The sequence below is a fragment of the Hyperolius riggenbachi genome, chromosome 1 (genome assembly GCF_040937935.1).
Source record: "Hyperolius riggenbachi isolate aHypRig1 chromosome 1, aHypRig1.pri, whole genome shotgun sequence".
In the NCBI taxonomy this organism is placed as follows: domain Eukaryota; kingdom Metazoa; phylum Chordata; class Amphibia; order Anura; family Hyperoliidae; genus Hyperolius; species Hyperolius riggenbachi.
This window is the reverse complement of record NC_090646.1, coordinates 338,788,037-338,809,372: the sequence shown is the minus strand read 5'-3', so window position 1 is coordinate 338,809,372 and position 21,336 is coordinate 338,788,037. Positions and strand designations below refer to the sequence as shown.

Below are 21,336 nucleotides of genomic sequence, written 5' to 3'. Positions count from 1 at the left end.
TTTAGTAGAGAATAGTATCCTCCATATTCCTCTCACTTCTGGTTCCCTTTAATGATTTCAGTAATTGCAACTTAATCTTAGTTGCAGTGATGTAAATGTTACTTGCACTTCTACTAGACCTTTAAATCTCACTTTACTGCCACCATTCAAAAAAATTATTTTGTTACAGCCGAGACTCAGTGATAACCCACTTATTACTCAGCTTCCTGTTACATGGTACTGACTACTGCCTGACAGGTTCTTCTGACGCTCCTGACTCATAACTCCTGGCATGCCAGGGGTGCAGCTAAGGTTTTGGTGGCCCCAAGCAGTCCATAACTTGAGACCCCCCCTCCATGAAAAATGGGTAGCCACACCACAAAAGAAAGCAGCATGGCAGCAAAAATGGGTGTGGCCAAAACATGATGTGGGTGGAGCCAAATACTAGCAAAATACAGGTAGTCCCCAGTTTATTTATTTTAAGTATTTATATAGCATATTATGCAGCGCTGTGCAGAGTATTATCTCGTCATTAACTGTCCCTCAGAGGGGCTCACAATCTAGTCCCTACCATAGTCATATGTCTATATCATGTAGTGTAGTGTATGTATCGTAGTCTAGGGCCAATTTAGGGGTAAGCCAATTGACTTATCAGTATGTTTTTTGGGATGTGGGAGGAAACCGGAGTGTCCGGAGGAAACCCTCGCAGAACATACAAACTTTTGGCAGATGTTGATCTGGCTGGGATTCAAACCGAGGATCCAGCACTGCAAGGCGTGAGTGCTAACCACCACACCACCGTGCGGCCCAACACATGAGATAGGGTACAGGTGGTGCCCTCAGTATAGGTAGCAAGCTATAAGTACTGCATAATAGAATTGCCCGGTGGTATGGTGCCCTCAGTATAGGTAATGAGCTATAGCTGCAGAATAGGTAGCCAGGGATGAACGATGGAATAAAAACGGATGAAATTTGAATGGGTTGGATTTTATCCTCCTAATTACTGCAGCTGAGCGGGTGTGTAAAGGGGGGATTAAACGTACCCAGCATGCGTCTTCTTTTATCCGTCCCACGGCGCCTCCCACGCTGCGTTCCAAACTGCATCACGTGACTACAAACACTTCCTCCTTCTGGGTGGAAGGAGGAAATGTCTGTACAGTCCTATTCATACACGGGGCTATCCTGTGCTGTTGTTTTTTCTTACTGTAAAGCCTTGTACACATGCTAGATTGTTCTAGAAAATAAGCATTGAATTCTCTCCGTAGCAGTGCTCCCCTTCTGATATCTGAAGCTTGGACAATCCAGTGGCATGTCTGAAGATGGTACTGAGATGCCTATTCAATGTCTGTCAATTCCCTGATTTTGTGGTAGTCACTACTCTCAGTAGGCAAGGGTAATGGTAATGACTGACAGAACTGTTGCCCTATTATATGGCATAGTTTAGTGGTGATAGGAAGGACAAGTATGCAAAGGCAATATTTGAATGGAATTTGATCACCAACTGTTCCTAAAAGCTGTCACCTGTGTTTCTGGGGCATCAGATGATGATAATGAGGCATCACAATGGAGGTTAATTATATTAGCCAATATATTGTCTTCATATGCTTTTCTTTTAGTCTGAAGTTCCACTTGGAAGCATGATGCTGCGAATAACTGATTGAAACATGTCATATGTTGGTTTTACCCCGTTTACAAAAATGCTTCATACTTATATTTTTATAACTGAACATTATAAATGAATCAAGAAAATAATAAAATAAATCTACATTCTTTTTAAAGGACACATGAAGTGAGAGGGATATGGAGGCTGCCATATTTATTTCCTTTTAAACAATGCACATTACCTGGCCTTCCTGCGGAACCTCTGCCTCTAATACTTCTAGCCATAGACACCTGAACAAGCATGCAAATCAGATGTTTGACTGGATTAACCTCATGCTTGTTATAAGTGTGTGATTCAGACACTACTGATGCCTGAAATATCAGGACGCCAGGCGACTGGTATAGTTTAAAAGGAAATAAATATGGCAGCCTCCATATCCCTCTCACGTCAGGTGCCCTTTAAAGCTGAATGTCCTTCCTGTGCAGTGCACCCCAATGCTCTGCAGAGTAAGCATAGGCACAAGTGGAAGGCACAATAGTGACTGCAGTATCATTATATACAGTGGGATGAGAAAGTTTGGGCAACTTTGTTAATTGTCATGATTTTCCTGTATAAATTATTGGTTGTTTTGATAAAACATGTCAGTTAAATATATCATATAAGAGACACAAGAGGCACTTTCAGGAACACCTGCAGAGGGGTCCAACAAACAGAGAGCCCAGGGGATATAATGGTCCCCCACCGGGGGGGGGGGGGGGGGTGGAGGGGAATGGGGGGTGCTAGAGGAGTTGAGTGTCTATAATAGGTATGAACCAATCCGGGAGGTTCCAAACTATAACCAATATGAGGTAAGTACCAATGCACAGCATTTTTTAGACAGGGGATGGAGGGGGGGGGTGGAGACTTGGGGTGGCGGGAGGGAGGAGGTATGGGAAGGAAAAGAGGTATAGAAGAGGATGCAGGGGAAGGGGTGGGGGAAAAAAGAAAAGAATAGTTGGACAAGGTGTGTTCAATATCAGCGGAGCTCCGTTGTCAGAAACGGAATTACGAGTGTTGGACAAAGGCCTTAACCACTTGCCGACCGCACGCTTATACCGTGCGTCGGCAAAGTGGCAGCTGCAGGACCAGCGACGCAGTACTGCGTCACCGGCTGCAGCCTAATTAACGAGCGATCGCGCGGCTACAGCCGCGCGATCGCTACGTCACACTCTTCGGCCCCCATGTGACTTCAGCCCGCCGGCCAATCAGCAGCGCCGGCGGGCTGTAAAAATTCAAATCGGCCAATAGAACAGGTATAATACAGTTTGTTTACGCAACAAACTGTATTATACTGCCTGCCTCCCGCTGGTGGTCACACTTAGCGATCGACCACCAGCGAGGAGAGCAGGCACAGTAAGCACACACACACGCACACATTAGGAGCCCCACAGACCCCCCGATCACCCGCAGCACCCATCAGACACCCCCCTGTACCCCCCTGCAGCACGCAGATCAGACCTAACCAACCCCCATATCACCCATCAATCAATCCCTGTCACCACCTGTCACTCCTATCCATCAGAGCAGACCCCCAACTACCCCTTAGGGGTATCTGATCACCCCCCACACCTCCAGATCTCCCCCCGACCCCCCCCCCCCCCCCCCCTGTATACTGAACCTATCTATCTCCCCTGCATCTGTCTATCTCCCCAGTGATCAGCTGCCAATCACCTATCAGTCACCTGTCAATCATCCCTTGTCACCAGTGGCGTAGCTAAGGAGCTGTGGGCCCCGATGCAAGTTTTACAATGGGGCCCCCCCAAAGCCCTTTATACATAACAGTTAATATGGCGCACCAAAACCTACCAATGGCAACTACAGTGTCAGAGGTGCAAGAAGGGGATGGGGAATAGTTTGTTAATGATTACCACTATTCAAAGTATCTATAGAAGTGATTATTATGAGTACAGGAGCAATAGAGAGCTAATACTGCAGTTAAGGGAGGGCCCTTTCGGGGCCCCTCTGGCCCAAGGGCCCCGATGCGGTCGCTACCTCTGCACCCCCTATTGCTACGCCCCTGCTTGTCACCACCTGTCACTGCCCCCCATTAGATCAGACCCCCAACTGCCCCTTAGGGGTATCTGATCACCCCCCACCCCTTCAGATCTCCCCCCCCCCGTATACTGCATCTATCTTCCCTGTAATTGCCCGCTGATCAGCTGTCAATCACCTATCCGTCACCTGTCAATCATCCCTTGTCACCACCTGCCACTGCCCCCCATCAGATCAGACCCCCAACTGCCCATTAGGGGCTTCTGATCACCCACCCACCCTTTCAGATCCCTCCGAGACACCCCCCCTGATCACATCAGCAGTCCATTGTTTACATCTGTTTTTCCCTGTAAACACCCACTTATCACCCGTCAATAACCCATCTATCACCACCTGTCACTCCTATCCATCAGATTAGACCCCCAACTACCCCTTAGGGGTATCTGATCACCCCCCACCCCTTCCGATCCTCCCCACACCGTCCTAGTTCATTGATTGCGTATATTCTCCCCCCTGCCATTGTGTATCTTATCTCCTGTCTGTAAGGCTTGATTGTGCTTTGTTTGGCTACAATTGTCTCAATTGCACTGTGATTGGCATCGATTGTCGTGTGATTGGCTTCGATTGTCACGTAATTGGGCTTCGATTGTCGCGTGATTGGCTTCAATTGCCCGTAATTGGTTTTGATTGTGCCAATTGCCCACTGATTGGCTGTTTTGCCCTGTGATTAGCATCGATTGTCGTGTGATTGGCTTCAATTGTCACGTAATTGGTTTTTGATTGTCACGTTATTGGATTCAATTGGTCCGTGATTGGCTTTGATTGCGCCGATTGCTGTAATTGTGTTGTAATTGTCTCGTGATTGTTTTTGATTATTTGTGATTGCTCTCTGATCCCCAACCCCCCCTCACCATCACCATCACTATCACTATCCTAGTGATCTAAAAACTTTTTTAGTATCACTAGTGGTAACAAACAGTTAGGCCAGTTAGCTAAGCAAAAGGGTTGTTAGTGTCAGTTAGTGCTCAGCCCACTGCACCACAGTCACTAATTAGCGTCATCACTGTCGCTAATCAGCATTGGTACTATATAGTATCTGTAAGTGATTATTAGTGATCACAGTCAGATCTATATTAGGGTCTCTAGGATCCACAAAAAAACGCAGTGTTTGCCCGATCAGACCTGATCGTTCGCCTGCACTGCGTTCAGCCCGCCCCACCGCAGTGACAGAAATTTCTTTTTTCTGATCACTGCAAAAAACACTGTACACAAGCTGTGGCACTGTAAACATCAGTTTTGATTTTTTTTATCTAAACTCAGTGACCACAGCTTTCTACCTCTCAAGTACTCCCTTTCGCTAGGTAGGTGCTCTTTTCCTGGGTAGTCTCAGAGGAATACCTCCTAAATTTAGCAGGCCACCATGGCAAAAAAGAGGTTTTCCAATGAAGACATCTACAGGTACATGGACCAGTCGGATGAGGATGATTGGGTCGACTTATTCGACGAATCTTCGGGTTCAGAGTACGATCCTGTAGACAGCAGTGGCTCTCAGACCGATAGTTCCGATGACGAGGTTGAGGTCCCGGCTAGAGCCAGGCGTACCACACCCCATGTCACTGGACTGCAGGTGGCGGAAGATCAGTCTCAAGGGCAGCAGAGTGGCGCTGATCTGATTTTTCTTGGTGAGGCATGCACCAGCAGCGCATCTCCTGGGCCTATCAACACCAGTACTTCCGCAGAAGACCCTGATGAAGTGGCGGACACCATCCTGGAAGTAGAAACTGGTTCGGTGGTACGTGAATTAAGATCCGATCCGCAGCCACCAAGTAGACGGGCCCGTACTCCCATTGGTTTTCCAGAGGTGCTGGCAAACCCTGATTGGCATTCCCCTGATCCCGCCGCACCCATACTGCCCCCTTTCACCGCCCAGTCTGGAGTCCAGGTGGAGACAGTTGAACTAGGATCGGCCCTAGACTTTTTTGAACTGTTCCTCACCCAGGATCTCCTTGACTTAATTGTGGCTGAGACCAACCTATATGCCACACAATTTATAACCGCCCATCCGAAAAGCTGCCACGCCCAGCCTTTTCGGTGGAAACCACTCCAAGTTTCCGAACTTAAAATTTTTTTGGGCCTTCTCCTCAACATGGGTATTACTAAAAAAAATGTATGGCGCTCTTATTGGTCTACACGCCAAATACATAACATGCCCGTGTTCTCTGCTGCCATGTCCAGGACGCGATTTGAGATCATCCTGCGCTTCCTGCATTTCAATGACAACGACACCTGTCATGAAAGAGACCACCCAGCTTATGACCGGCTCCACAAAATTCGGCCCCTCATAGACCACCTGTCATCCACATTTGCAGATGCTTATACCCCTGAACAGAACATCTGTGTAGATGAGTCCCTCGTACATTTTACCGGGCGCCTTGGCATCAAACAGTACATCCCAAGCAAGCGCGCCCGGTATGGGGTGAAACTGTATAAGCTCTGTGATAGGGCCACAGGCTATACATCTCGTTTTAGGGTCTATGAGGGAAAAGACTCAAAATTGGAGCCGGTCGGATGTCCTGACTACCTGGGGAGCAGTGGAAAGATTGTGTGGGACTTGGTGTCACCCTTGTTCCAGAAGGGGTACCATCTTTATGTGGACAACTTTTACACAAGTGTGGCCCTCTTTCAGCACTTAAAGTTAGAAGGAATCCGATGCTGTGGCACCGTGCGGCCTAGTCGCCGGGGCTTCCCCCAACAGCTCGTTAACACCAGACTTCAACGGGGGGAGAGGGCCGCCTTGTGTACCGATGACTTGCTCTCGGTGAAATGGAAGGACAAGAGGGACGTTTACCTTCTGTCTACCATTCACACAGACACGACAGTACAAATTACACGGGCAACAGAGGTCATTGAAAAGCCCCTCGCCGTCCACAGCTATAATGCCAACATGGGAGGGGTGGACTTCAATGACCAGATGTTAGGGCCCTATTTAATTTCCCGGAAAACCAGACGCTGGTATAAGAAAGTGTCTGTGTATTTAATTCAATTGGCGACGTACAACAGCTTTGTTCTCTACAGTAAGGCTGGGAGAACTGGATCTTTCCTTCAATTCCAGGAAGACATTGTTTCGGCACTCCTCTATCCAGAAGGTGACAGAGCCCAACCCCCAAATGCAACTAGCCGGCTGCATGGAAGGCATTACGCCTACCCGATTCCCAGTACCCCAACTCAACGCAACCCCAGAAAAAGATGTCGTGTCTGCAGCAAGGCTGGAATAAGGCGTGACACCCCCGTTTACTGTCCCCGCTGTCCTGACCAGCCTGGCCTATGCCTAGGGGAGTGTTATGAGAGGTACCACGAGAAGGCACACTTTTAGAACCTAGGGAACTACAGACACAGCAGTAGGCACACAAGGGTCTCTCAGTGCTATTTCACACTGGCGCGATGCGTTAGGGCAAATTGCCTAGCAAAAGTCACACTTTGCGGTCCCCCCCTACGCCGGAAGTGCTTGACTTAACGCTAGTGCATGCCTACGTTACTGCGTGGCTTCTGCGGCAATTTGGGTCGGCCCGGAAGTCATGTTAGTCTACGGCGACGCAGTTAATTACTAGGCCGAATGCTACTCTTGTGGTATTCCCTGAAGATCTATTTTGGGCGAGACGGTGCGGCGGGCTCGACCGACCGGATAGGCCAGTATGCAGTGTGAACCCAAACATCAGGTTTTGAGAGATCCAAATACACTGGCCTGCCAGAAACCTCTCCTTTCACTTGGGACAGAATGCATAATGTACTTCGCCACATATCTGTGCGATTTGCACTTTGCACATTGACCCATGGGGGAGGAGAAGTTTATCCTCAGCTCGCAGGTAAAAAAAAACAAAAACAAAAAAAAAACAGGTAAGCAAAAAAGTTAATATTTGGTTACCAATGTTATTGTTTGGTTTGAACATATTTAATAAAGTTTAAAAAGTTAATGTTATTGAAGTGCTTTGCTGCTTGCTTGCTTTTTTTTTTTTTTTTTTTTTTTTTTTTTCTTCTTCTCTCTTTTTTTCCAACCGACCAATCAGCTGCAGCACTGATGATGCATCCTGACAGAAGCATTGCGCTTCTGTCAGGTTACACAAAATCGGTGCATGCAGCGCTGTAGGACGAGATTTCTCCTCCACAGTAAAAAAGATACGTTTGCCGAGGCATATGGGCCAAGGTGTGGTGTTGGGGATTCATATGCTTTGGCAAGCACTTTGTATCAAAAAAGAACTCAAGCAATGATTTCTCCATTCACATCGATCAATGTGGATGAATAAATCAGGATTGCCTGGGCATACGAGCTGGTGGGTTTGGATTTTTGGGGTGGCAGCTCCTATGTCCAGGCGGACGCCTTCCCCTCCTTTTTGTTTTGTTTTTTTCGTTTTTCTTCTCTCTTTTTTCTATCCAGACCGACCGACCGACCGACCAATCAGCTGCAGCACTGATGGTGCATCCTGACAGAAGCATTGCGCTTCTGTCAGGTTACACAAAATCGGTGCATGCAGCGCTGTAGGACGAGATTTCTCCTCCACAGTAAAAAAGATACGTTTGCCGAGGCATATGGGCCAAGGTGTGGTGTTGGGGATTCAAATGCTTTGGCAAGCACTTTGTATCAAAAAAGAACTCAAGCAATGATTTCTCCATTCACATCGATCAATGTGGATGAATAAATCAGGATTGCCTGGGCATACGAGCTGGTGGGTTTGGATTTTTGGGGTGGCAGCTCCTATGTCCAGGCGGACGCCTTCCCCTCCTTTTTGTTTTGTTTTTTTCGTTTTTCTTCTCTCTTTTTTCTATCCAGACCGACCGACCGACCAATCAGCTGCAGCACTGATGGTGCATCCTGACAGAAGCATTGCGCTTCTGTCAGGTTACACAAAATCAGTGCATGCAGCGCTGTAGGACGAGATTTCTCCTCCACAGTAAAAAAGATACGTTTGCCGAGGCATATGGGCCAAGGTGTGGTGTTGGGGTTCATATGCTTTGGCAAGCACTTTGTATCAAAAAAGAACTCAAGCAATGATTTCTCCATTCACATCGATCAATGTGGATGAATAAATCAGGATTGCCTGGGCCTACGAGCTGGTGGGTTTGGATTTTTGGGGTGGCAGCTCCTATGTCCCTCTTTCTTTTCTTTTTGTTTCACATTTTTTGGCAGATATTTGTTCATCCACATTGATCGATGCGAATGAAGGGATGTTTGCCGTTCATTTTTCCTTTCAGCCCAGAATGCACTACCTGTATGCCCAATATAAGGAGTATAGCAGAAATACTGGCCATACATGTAATGATTGCAGAGGCCCTAAAATGCCAGGACAGACCCCACAAATGACCCCATTTTGGAAAGAGGACACCCCAAAGTATTCCGTGAGGTGCATGGTGAGTTCATAGAAGATTTTGTTTTTTGTCACAAGTTAGCATAAATTGTTGTTTTTTGTTTTTTTTCACAAAGTATCCTTTTCTGCTAACTTGTGACAAAAAAGAATTTTTTTTATAAACTCACCATGCCCCTCATGGAATACTTTGTGGTGTCTTATTTTTAAAATGGGGTCATTTGTGGGGTTTGTTAACTGTCCTGTCATGTGGGGGGGGGGGGGCTAAATTGTGAGCACCCCTGTAAAGCCCAAAGGTAGTCATTGCACGTTGGGCCCCTTAGCGCAGTTAGGCTGCAAAAAAGTGCCACACGTGCTATCGCCGTACCCGGGAGAAGTAGACCAATGTGTTTTAGGGTGTATTTTTACACATACCCATGATGGGTAGAAGAAATCACTCTGTAAATGACAATTTTTTGATTTTTTTTACACACATTTGTCCATTTACAGAGATATTTCTCCCACCCAATATGGGTATGTGTAAAAATACACCCCAAAACACATTGTACTACTTCTCCCGAGTACGGCAATACCACATGTGTGGCACTTTTTTGCACCCTAACTGCGCTAAGGGGCCCAGAGTCCAATGAGTACCGTTAGCATTTCACAGGTCATTTTGAGAAATTTGGTTTCAAGACTACTCCTCACGGTTTAGGGCCCCTAAAATGCCAGAGCAGTATAGGAACCCCACAAATGACCCCATTTTAGAAAGAAGACACCCCAAGGTACTCAATTAGGAGTATGGTGAGTTCATAGAAGATTTTACTTTTTGTCACAAGTTAGTGGAAAATGATTGTTATTGGGTTTTTTTAGCAAGTGTCATTTTCCGCTAACTTGTGACAAAAAATAAAATCTTCTATGAACTCACCATACTCCTAACGGAATACCTTGGGATGTCCTCTTTGTAAAATGGGGTCATTTGTGGGGTTCCTATACTGCTCTGGCATTTTAGGGGCCCTAAACCGTGAGGAGTAGTCTTGAAACCAAATTTCTCAAAATGACCTGTGAAATGGTAACGGTACTCATTGGACTCTGGGCCCATTAGCGCAGTTAGGGTGCAAAAAAGTGCCACATATGTGGTATCGCTGTACTCGGGAGAAGTAGTACAATGTGTTTTGGGGTGTATTTTTACACATACCCATATTGGGTGGGAGAAATATCTCTGTAAATGGACAATTGTGTGTAAAGAAATCAAAAAATTGTCATTTACAGAGATATTTCTCCCACCCAATATGGGTATGTGTAAAAATACACCCCAAAACACATTGTACTACTTCTCCCGAGTACGGCGATACCACATGTGTGGCCCTTTTTTGCACCCTAACTGCGCTAAGGGGCCAAGAGTCCAATGAGTACCTTTAGCATTTCACAGGTCATTTTGAAACATTTGGTTTCAAGACTACTCCTCACGGTTTAGGGCCCCTAAAATGCCAGAGCAGTATAGGAACCCCACAAATGACCCCATTTTAGAAAGAAGACACCCCAAGGTACTCAATTAGGAGTATGGTGAGTTCATAGAAGATTTAGCTTTTTGTCACAAGTTAGCGGAAAATGATTTTTATTGGGTTTTTTTTACCAAGTGTCATTTTCCACTAACTTGTGACAAAAAAAAAAATCTTCTATGAACTCACCATACTCCTAACGGAATACCTTAGGATGTCCTCTTTGTAAAATGGGGTCATTTGTGGGGTTCCTATACTGTCCTGGCATTTTAGGGGCCCTAAACCGTGAGGAGTAGTCTTGAAACCAAATTTCTCAAAATGACCTGTGAAATGCTAACGGTACTCATTGGACTCTGGGCCCCTTAGCGCAGTTAGGATGCAAAAAAGTGCCACACATGTGGTACCGCCGTACTCAGGAGAAGTAGTATTATGTGTTTTGGGGTGTATTTTTACACATACCCATATTGGGTGGGAGAAATATCTCTGTAAATTGACAATTGTGTGTAAAGAAATCAAAAAATTGTCATTTACAGAGATATTTCTCCCACCCAATATGGGTATGTGTAAAAATACACCCCAAAACACATTGTACTACTTCTCCCGAGTACGGCGATACCACATGTGTGGCACTTTTTTGCACCCTAACTGCGCTAAGGGGCCCAGAGTCCAATGAGTACCTTTAGCATTTCACAGGTCATTTTGAAACATTTGGTTTCAAGACTACTCCTCACGGTTTAGGGCGCCTAAAATGCCAGAGCAGTATAGGAACCCCACAAATGACCCCATTTTACAAAGAGGACATCCCAAGGTATTCCGTTAGGAGTATGGTGAGTTCATAGAAGATTTTATTTTTTGTCACAAGTTAGCGGAAAATGACACTTGCTAAAAAAACCCAATAACAATCATTTTCCGCTAACTTGTGACAAAAAGTAAAATCTTCTATGAACTCACCATACTCCTAATTGAGTACCTTGGGGTGTCTTCTTTGTAAAATGGGGTCATTTGTGGGGTTCCTATACTGCCCTGGCATTTTAGGGGCCCTAAACCGTGAGGAGTAGTCTTGAAACCAAATTTCTCAAAATGACCTGTGAAATCCTAAAGGTACTCATTGGACTTTGGGCCCCTTAGCGCAGTTAGGGTGCAAAAAAGTGCCACACATGTGGTATCGCCGTACTCAGGAGAAGTAGTACAATGTGTTTTAGGGTGTATTTTTATACATACCCATGCTGAGTGGGAGAAATAACTCTGTAAATGGACAATTGTGTGTAAAAAAAATCAAAAAATTGTCATTTGCAGAGATATTTCTCCCACCCAGCATGGGTATGTGTAAAAATACACCCCAAAACACATTGTACTACTTCTCCCGAGTATGGCGATACCATATGTGTGACACTTTTTTGCAGCCAAACTGCGCTAAGAGGCCCACAGTGCAATGACTACTTTTAGGCTTTACAGGGGTGCTTACAATTCCGCACCCCCCAAAATGCCAGGACAGTAAACACACCCCATAAATGACCCCATTTTGAAAAATAGACACTTCAAGGTATTCATTGAGGGGCATGTTGAGTCCATGGCAGATTTCATTTTTTTTTGTTACAAGTTAGCAGAAATGGAAACCTTTTTTTTTGTTTTGTTTTTTGTGACAAACTGTCATTTTCCGCTAACTTGTGACAAAAAATAAAATCTTCTATGAACTCACTATGCCTCTCAGTGAATACTTTGGGATGTCTTCTTTCCAAAATGGGGTTATTTGTGGGGTATTTATACTATCCTGGAATTTTAGCACCTCATGAAACATGACAGGTAGTCAGGAAAGTCAGAGATGCTTAAAAATGGGAAAATTCACTTTTTGCACCATAGTTTGTAAACGCTATAACTTTTACCCAAACCAATAAATATACACTGAATGGGTTTTTTTTCATCAAAAACATGTTTGTCCACATTTTTCGCGAAGCATGTATACAGAAATTTTACTTTATTTGAAAAATGTCAGCACAGAAAGTTAAAAAAATCATTTTTTTGCCAAAATTCATGTCTTTTTTGATGAATATAATAAAAAGTAAAACTCGCAGCAGCAATCAAATAGCATCAAAAGAAAGCTGTATTAGTGAGAAGAAAAGGAGCCAAAATTCATTTAGGTGGTAGGTTGTATGACCGAGCAATAAACCGTTAAAGCTGCAGTGGTCTGAATGGAAAAAACAGCGCTGGTCCTTAAGGGGGGGTAAAGGCTGAGTCCTCAAGTGGTTAAGTATGCACCCCCAAAAAGCCTAAACAAATTTGATACATATATTAGTTTGAACAAATATACTAGGAATTTGAATATCAAAAAAAACTTTCTAAGTAAGCCACAGATGGGGAATAGGGATGGTGCACAGAGTGGGGGATTTAAGCACACAGCACAAAAAAATAAATACAAGTTCAATCCTATGATCCAGAGGTAATACGGTACATATCTTTCGCAATCTGGTGATGAAGGATGTGGAGGGTATCACTGTAGGAGGGAGGGACCAAGATAGTAAAGTGGGGGAAGGGTTGAGGAAGAGGGAAGATATAATAGTGAGACCAGCCGACAAGGGGGGTAGTGTCGTGGTCATGAGTAAACAGCAATATGTAGACGAAATGGACAGACTGGCTGGAGATAGAATTACGTATGAGAAACTAAGGGGCAATCCTACACAGGAATATAGAAAAGAGCTATGTCAGATTCTTAGGTATGGGTTGGATATGGGCATTATTACTGATGCAGAATTCAAATATCTGCTACCGGATGCCCCTAGAATCCTGGTGCGGTACCAAAATCCTAAAGTACACAAAAATCTCGAGCAGCCCCTGGGCCGCCCCATAGTAAGTGGGATAGGGGCGCTCAATCAAAGTATTGGTGAGTATGTGGACTATTTCCTCCAGCCAGTAGTTAGCACATTACCACATTTGATAAGGGACACCAAGCAGATGCTGCAGAAATTGGAAGGGGTTAAAGTGGGGGAGGGGAGCATTTTAGTAACAGTTTATGTTGCTTCATTGTATACAATTATCCCCCACGGAGAGGGGCTAATGGCGGTGGAAGAAGCCTTATACGATCAGAATGTACTTCGAGGTCAACAGAGCGAGTTCGTTTTTCAGTTACTGGATTTTTCATAAAGCCATAATTATCTTTGGTATGGTGGAAATTTCTTCAGGAAGAAGGTGGGATGTGCGATGCGGGCTAAGTATGCCCCCAGTTATGCTAATATTTTCATAGGGAAGTGGGAAAAGAATATATTGGAGAAGCCAGAAAGTATAAATATCAAACATTGGTGGCGTAATATTGACGACCTGCTATGGGTGTGGGAGGGAACAGAGGGTCAAGTGTCTGAATATGTCCGCATATTGAATGAGAATAATGTGGGTATAAAGTTGGAAACCAAATGGGATAGGTATGTGATGGATTTCCTGGACCTGACCCTTATGAGGGAGAATGAGGGTATAAGCACCACGACCCATTTAAAAAAAAACAACAACCGTAATGGTTATATACCCATCAATAGCTGTCACCATAAGACCTGGCTTCAGAACATACCAAAGGGTAAATTTATCCGTATGAAAAGAAACTGTACCAGGGAAGAAGATTTTATGGAGCAAAGTAATATGTTGGTGGATAGGTTTGAAGAAAAGGGCTATCAGAGGGACATGCTCCTTGGAGAACTGGATAAGGTCCGGCAAATGGAGAGATCCATGGTTTTGATGGATGGCCAGAGGGGGGAGCGGGGTGTGGATGATCATGGTTTTTCCATTTTGCTGGATTTCAATGTTCAACACAAACTGGTAGAGAGAAGTATCAACGGCACTGGAACCTCCTTCTTGGTGATCATATTTTGGCCCACCACTTACCCCCTCAGCCCAAATTCATATATAAGAAGGCGAACAATCTGTAAAACTTGGTAGTCCCCACTTATGTGGACGACCCCCAAAAAAGGAGTGGAAATTTGTTGGGACAGGTGGGTTTTTTCCATGTAAAACATAATGCATGCAGTAAAACCAGTGGCGTAGCTAAGGAGCTGTGGGCCCCGATGCAAGTTTTACAATGGGTCCCCCCAAGCACTCTACATAACAATTGATACGGTGCACCAAAACCTGCCAATGTCAACTACAGTGTCAGAGGTGCAAGAAGGGGATGGGGAACAGTTTGTTAATGATTACCACTATTCAAAATATCTATAGAAGTGATTATTATGAGCATAGGACCAATATAGAGCTAATACTGCAGTTGTGGGAGGGCCCTTTGGGGCCCCTCTGGCCCAAGGGCCCCGATGCGGTCGCTACCTCTGCATCCCCTATTGCTACGCCCCTGAGTAAAACGCAATCAAAGAAAAGAACAATGGTAAGTTCACATGTGACTGGGGAGAACTTTAAGATTTGAGAATGCATAATCTGCAACTCTACACATGTAGTGTACCTGGCCTGGTGCCCGTGCGGGTACCAGTACGTAGGGCGGACTACAAGGAAACTAAAGGAGAGAATGTCAGAACACGTTAGAAAAGGGGATAGAGGGTCATAATCTGTCTAAACATTTCAGCTTACATCACAATTTACTGGATTGCAGAAATTATCTAACAAATGGCGAGGGTGCCATAAGACACGTGAGGTTTTGAAATTAGAAACACAATGGATATATAAGATGAAAACATTACAGCCAATGGGGCTGAATGTAGAAATAGATATAAATTGTTTTATATCCAACGATTCGGTCTGAGGGTCCCCTGCTAGTAGGAGGGGCCCTCCTGTGGGTAGGGTGGATATGTTGAATGGTTCTGTGACGTATAGTAAAGGGTATCGTTTTTTCTTTCTTTTTTGGTTGTTCATGATTTGATATATACATTTTTTGTGTGTTGGGGGTGGTGGTGGTATGGGGTTACGTTCATGGTTGTGTAAGATTTGGTTCACTAATGTTTTTGTGTGTTATGGGGGGGGGGGGGGGGGTGCTCTGTTCCTCTGTTGGGGATGTGTAGTGATGTGAGCTAATTAGGACAAATAAGTTGTTACTTAGTGTGTATATGATCACTGTATATTTAGGGGTTATGCGATTATAGATATAATATAGAAGCACGAAGGGGTTTGGCATAGAGTCATAATAGGTTCAAGATAATATATATAAGAGGCCCTATGATACTAATTGGTAAATGGGAATGTATATATAGGAGTACGTGAAGAGATGTGCACAGTTGTTATATTGTTATTGGTTAGTAGGGTTTATACACTAAGTGGCATAGTGATAAAGGTAGATCAAAAACTGTGTGAGCACTAGGTATAGATTAGCACAGTAAAACATTGTGGATATGGATAAAAATATATTATGGTTAATGAGTGTGCACAAGATAGTTATCGGGTGGGTGTGATTGATGCACTCATTGGGGTGTATAAGGATGTTTACAGTAAGGTTTTTATGTAAAGATAAATTATGTAATATGCTATAGGGCCATAGAATGAGATTGATATATATGTTAGAAGATATGTGCATTACTGGTGAGGGTGGGCTTTGGGGTTACACAGGGTGTGAAGAACATGGCTGTAGAGGGTACTGGTATGTGAACGTCTCAGGAAGAGCTGCACGGACCTAAGTATAATCGAGAGGTTATGTTGCAAGGATGGGTGAACGTGACAGCGCTGTTCGCGTTGTCAAGTTGATGAGGAGTGGGCAGGTTCCGTAAGGTGTAAAACAAATTGTTTTTAGCGCATGCGTATAAGAGAAATAAGGAACGGGGAGGCCTTAATAGTGTTGTCCAGATCATGAACGATTCGGATCTTTGATCCGAATCTCTTTTGTGAGTCGAATCATCCGAATCATCAAAATGAGTGATTCGGATCGCAAAAGGGGCGGGGCCAGGAGCGACACGCCCCCCTCTCAGCGGGCAGCGGGGTCCTGGAAGCAGAGCAGAGATGGATCGCTCAGTTGGAGGGGAGCCAGCCTTGCACAGGGACAGGTAGATGAGAGAGGGGACATGGGTGCCACTGCCAGATATGTGTAGAGCAATAGAGCTATGTAGAGCTGTAATGTGCTGCTCATTTTAGGCTGTCTGTTCCGTAGTTGTGCAAAGTGAACAAATGGGAAACTTTTGGCTCAGAAGCACAGCTCAGTAACTTTGCAGACAGCATGCTGAGCTAGAATGACAGGGCAGGCACTGTGATTGCAGTGCAATATGATCCCCCTGCACTCGGCTCTAAACAGCTGCACTTAACTTCTCCCTAAATTTATGAGTGTTGGAGGTGAGAAAAGGACACATTGGGGAATGCTTTCTTTCACTGTGAGACGTTTGCATTCAGAGTATACAGATGGACATATAGGTGAAATATATTTAAAGCATATGATTGCAACATGTGGGTAATGTGTGCAAAAAAAAATTCTGCTCTCTGCTCACCCCTCTTCGTCCACCTCCTCCCGTCTCTGTCCACTCCCTGCCCTTCTCTGTCCATCTTCTCCCCTTCTCTGTCTATCCACCTCCCTCCCCTTCTCTGTCCACTGCAGGGAAAGTCCTGTCCTGCTAGTCATTTCACCCCCGAATGCTTCCCTAGTAAAATGATTCGAGATTCGGATCAAAGATCCGGATCTTTTCAATGATCCGATACGAATCATCCGAATCATTGAAAAGATCCGGACTTCCCATCTCTAGTGCTTAGGAGCGGTGGCCATGACGTAATGTTCTCGCAAGATGAGAATTAAGCACTCGTGCATGCGCACAGGCCCCAAATACTGCTGGAACACAAGGAAGAAGCGGCCATAAGCTTCCAAACGGGCCAATTTGCGTGAGTTTCATTATGTGAATGTTTATGCGAACAAGGCTTGGGCGCGCAGCCTTCGGGCGCTGTGGAAACATATATGTATGTATTGGATTAGAGACAAGGGAAAGATTAGGCATAGGGGGAATGATAATAACATCAATATTGATGAGGGGAGGGATATATATAGTACTGAACACCAATCCTGTCCATAGCCCCTGATGATTCATTGGACGAAACGCGTAGGACGTGGCCTAACGGACAGGAGGTGTTTGCAGTGCTCGGAGGAGACTCAGACATCCTCAGATTTTTATTACATGCTCGCTTTAACTTATGTTTGTGAGTAGCGCTACTTCTTTTTACTCTTTTTAATAAATGGTTTTACACTATATGAGCTTATCCAGTTGCAGTGGACTGTTTGTTGGCTGATGGTGAGGGAACCATATGCCAGGAGGGGAACTATCCATAGAGTAAAGAGCTGTGCACATAAGCAATTTTAGCTGTCTGTGGTTTGGGCAGCAGAGCAACAAGGTGAGCACGGCCCCTGACGGTGCTGGGTACACAGTTATGGATGTGGTGGTCCCCGTTGTTTCTAGACACGGTGATTAACTGGTAGTGGTGTCCCCCCTTAAGGCTTTTGAAGCAGTGTACGCTATGATAAGTTTTCTTTTTTATATGTGAGATCACCATAAGATTGGAGGAATCAGGGAATCTATAAGATCGGATTGGATGATATAAAGCTTTGTAAGCTGTCTGTGGGTCGGGGCAGCAATAGCAAAAGGTGAGAGGGGTCCCTAGAGGTGGTGGAGCACGAATAAGACAGTGAATTCTAATATACCACACGGGGAAATTGGATGGTGGAAGATTCCCGCTGTATTGCAATCTATGCGATGAACATTTTATGTTTATATTTTATTTGAGGTGCATTGCTTTTAAAGAGCTGAAGAAACTAAAGGAATCCTGGTTTAAGGTGGAACTTTGTGGATAATATAGTGGACTGTAAGGCAGCGCAAGGTGTTTTTACTACTTTTATGATATTTGAATACTAATGAGATATTCTTACCTATGCGGCATACCTACAGGTGGGGACAATAGGTTTATATGTAGTGTGGAGCGCACCAATTTTTTCCTTTTTCTGGGAACCTTAATTTAGCATGACACACACGGTGATATTTGAGAAGTGAAATTAAGTTATTTGTATTTACAGAAAGTGCAGGTGCATAAATTTGGGCACCACAAAAAGACATGAAATCAATATTTAGTAGATTCTCCTTTTGCAGAAATTACAGCCTAAAAACGCTTCCTGTAGGTTCCAATTAAGGTCTGGATTCTGGTTGAAGATATTTTGGACCATTACTCTTTACAAAACATCTCTAGTACATTCAGCTTTGATTGGCTTCCGAGCATGGACAGCTCTATTTACCTCACACCACAGATTTTCAATTATATTCAGGTTTTGGGACTGAGATAGATGGCCATTCCAGAATGTTGTACTTGTTCCTCTGCATGAGTGCCTTAGTGGAAATGAGCAATGTTTAGGGTTCCATGCGTCCCTCAACTACCTCTGTGCTGTGGACGGAGAAAAGGCTTCCTCTGCATCACTCTCGCATACAGCATCTTCTTCTGTAAAGTGTGCCACATAGTTGAACAATGCACAGTGACTCCATCTGCAGCAAGATGATGTTGTAGGTCTTTGGTGCGGGTCTGTGGGTTGACTCTGACTGTTCTCACCATTCGTCGCTTCTGTTTATCCAAGATTTTTCTTGGTCTGCCACTTCGAGCCTTAACTTGAACTGAGCCTGTGGTCTTCCATTTCCTCAATATGTTCTTAACTGTGGAAACCGACAGCTGAAATCTCAGCTTTCTGTATCCTTCCCCTAAACCATGATGGTGAACAATCTTAGTCTTTAGGTCATTTGAGAGTTGTTGAGACCCCCATGTTGCTACTCTTCAGAGAAAATTAAAAGAGGAGGGAAACTTACAATTTACCCCCTTAAATACTCTTTCTCATAATTGGATTCATCTGTGTATGTAGGTCAGGGGTCACTGAGCTTACCAAGCCAATTTGAGTTCAAATAATTATTTCTAAAGGTTTTGGAATCAATAAAATGACAACAGTGCCCAAATTTATGGACCTGCCTAATTTTATTTAAACAATTATTGAGAACTTTCTGTAAATCCAATAAACTTAATTTCACTTCTCAAATATCCCTGTGTGTGTCTCCTTTATGATATATTTAACTGACATTTTTTATTGTAATAACCAACGATTTATACAGGAAAATCATGACGATTAACAAGATTGCCCAAACGTTCGCATCCCACTGTACTGTATATATATATACAGATATACTTATATCTTATATTTACATGTTTTGAAAAATGACAGTTCACTATGACTTCATTTGTTCTATAAACATGCACTGTAGTTTTTTTTTTTTTTGCACACAGTTGAGTTTTCTTTTAAGATTTGAATTGATTGAGACATGCAAGTCTGGATTCTTCCTTTGCAGCAAGTGTCCTTTTCATGGAACAAGTATGCAGACCAAACTTTTCACTTTTACGATTCATCCCTGGTGGAAGAGATTCGTCAGGATCAGGACCCTTTGTTGCGGGAATTCTTTACAGCCATAGCACTTTGTCATACAGTGATGCTGGACAACAGTGAGGAAGGTACGTCATACGTGGCTGCAGAATGAACATTACATGCTATGTTTTTGGACTAAAGTATTCATTCACAATCAGCAGTTCTGCAGAATGAGAGCAATGTTGGAGGTCTGCACCAGAGCAGATTTCACACTGAAATCTGTTGATAATCTTTGTGTACTACACTGGCAGCAATAGCTCCATCTTTGATCAGGGACGGATCTATCTGATAGTCGGATCTGCTGATTGTCTGACAAAGTATGGGCACTTTAATACTGCCCACAGATCTCTTGCACTTTTTTTTATTAGTCCTTTGGCATGGAAATTAAATGTAACAGAAATCAAGTAGAAGCATTTGCAAAGTGATTGCAAAATTTACTCCTTTAGCGTGTCACCTGGAAGTAGAATACGATTATTAACTATTACATTATCATGTTCATTTGTTCATTGTTTCTTTATCTCTGCAGAAGGTTTAATCTACAAGGCTGCATCACCAGATGAAGAAGCCTTAGTTACTGCTGCAAGAAATTTTGGTTATGTTTTTATTGCGCGCACTCAGGAAACCATTACAATAAGTGAGTTGGGTTTAGAAAAAACATACAGAATTCTGGCACTGATGGACTTCACCAGTGATCGCAAAAGGATGTCCATTTTAGGTGAGTGAATTCAGTATTACACTGATGAAATATAGCAACTAGTGAAAACAAAGGTTTCTAAAAATTATGAAAAATAAAATAACAAAGACTTCATATTCATTAAAGTTTTCTTACTTTTGCTTGGATTCATGAGAAGCTAGTTATAGTTTGTTCGTGATATTTTGACACAGTCAATGCGTATGTTTACTATAGCCACCAGTAAAACTGGGTTAATATATTGCTGAAGCTATAATATCAGTACTACCTCCACACCTGACTCTAACCTCCCCCTCTGCTTCCTTATCGCCTAGCACAAACCTTAGTCTCCAGTCTCCATACCTACCTCCCTCCTCTCAACACTTTTTGAGGGGCATCCCATCTTATTATGTTCTCTATGGGGGCATAGTGCAAAAATATGTTGTGAAGTGGGGTACCCCGGTAACCTTTTTTTGTTGTCTGTAAGAACGAGGGGCCTAAATATATTGTTTGGGGGACATGGTGCTGTATTATGTTTGAGGGATATGCTGTGTAGTCCTCACTAAAAGGAGTAAAATACAGATGAGTTGCATGGAGGGCAGATTACACACTGCCTCTCTCCACTACTTTCCTGACATACAATACACTGTCCTCGACATTCACCTTACCCCACATACAATGACAAAACTCTATCTCTTCCCAACATTTACCAAATTGATACCGCAGACTGTTCACATCCTCTAAACTTAACACACAGCAATATTACAGTCACGCCAAGCCTATGAGCTTCCAGCTGATCGGCACCATACAAACACAGTGTTGCATACCCTCCACGCCACATTCAGACATTTACCATCCTTTTTGTGTAGTCTGCAAGC

The 21,336-nt window shown here is 43.9% G+C and overlaps 1 protein-coding gene across 7 annotated transcripts in view; it reads left to right on the top strand.

Annotated features, from left to right (window-relative positions):
• Window positions 1-21,336, top strand: part of LOC137511336 (phospholipid-transporting ATPase IK-like) — a 377,608-nt gene that overhangs the window by 244,062 nt on the left and 112,210 nt on the right. For all 7 annotated transcript variants that reach the window (XM_068233975.1, XM_068233976.1, XM_068233972.1 and 4 more), the window contains 2 exons: window positions 19,715-19,874; window positions 20,315-20,503. In XM_068233975.1, the coding sequence (XP_068090076.1) occupies window positions 19,715-19,874; window positions 20,315-20,503 (349 nt within the window). The remainder of the gene's footprint in view (window positions 1-19,714; window positions 19,875-20,314; window positions 20,504-21,336) is intronic.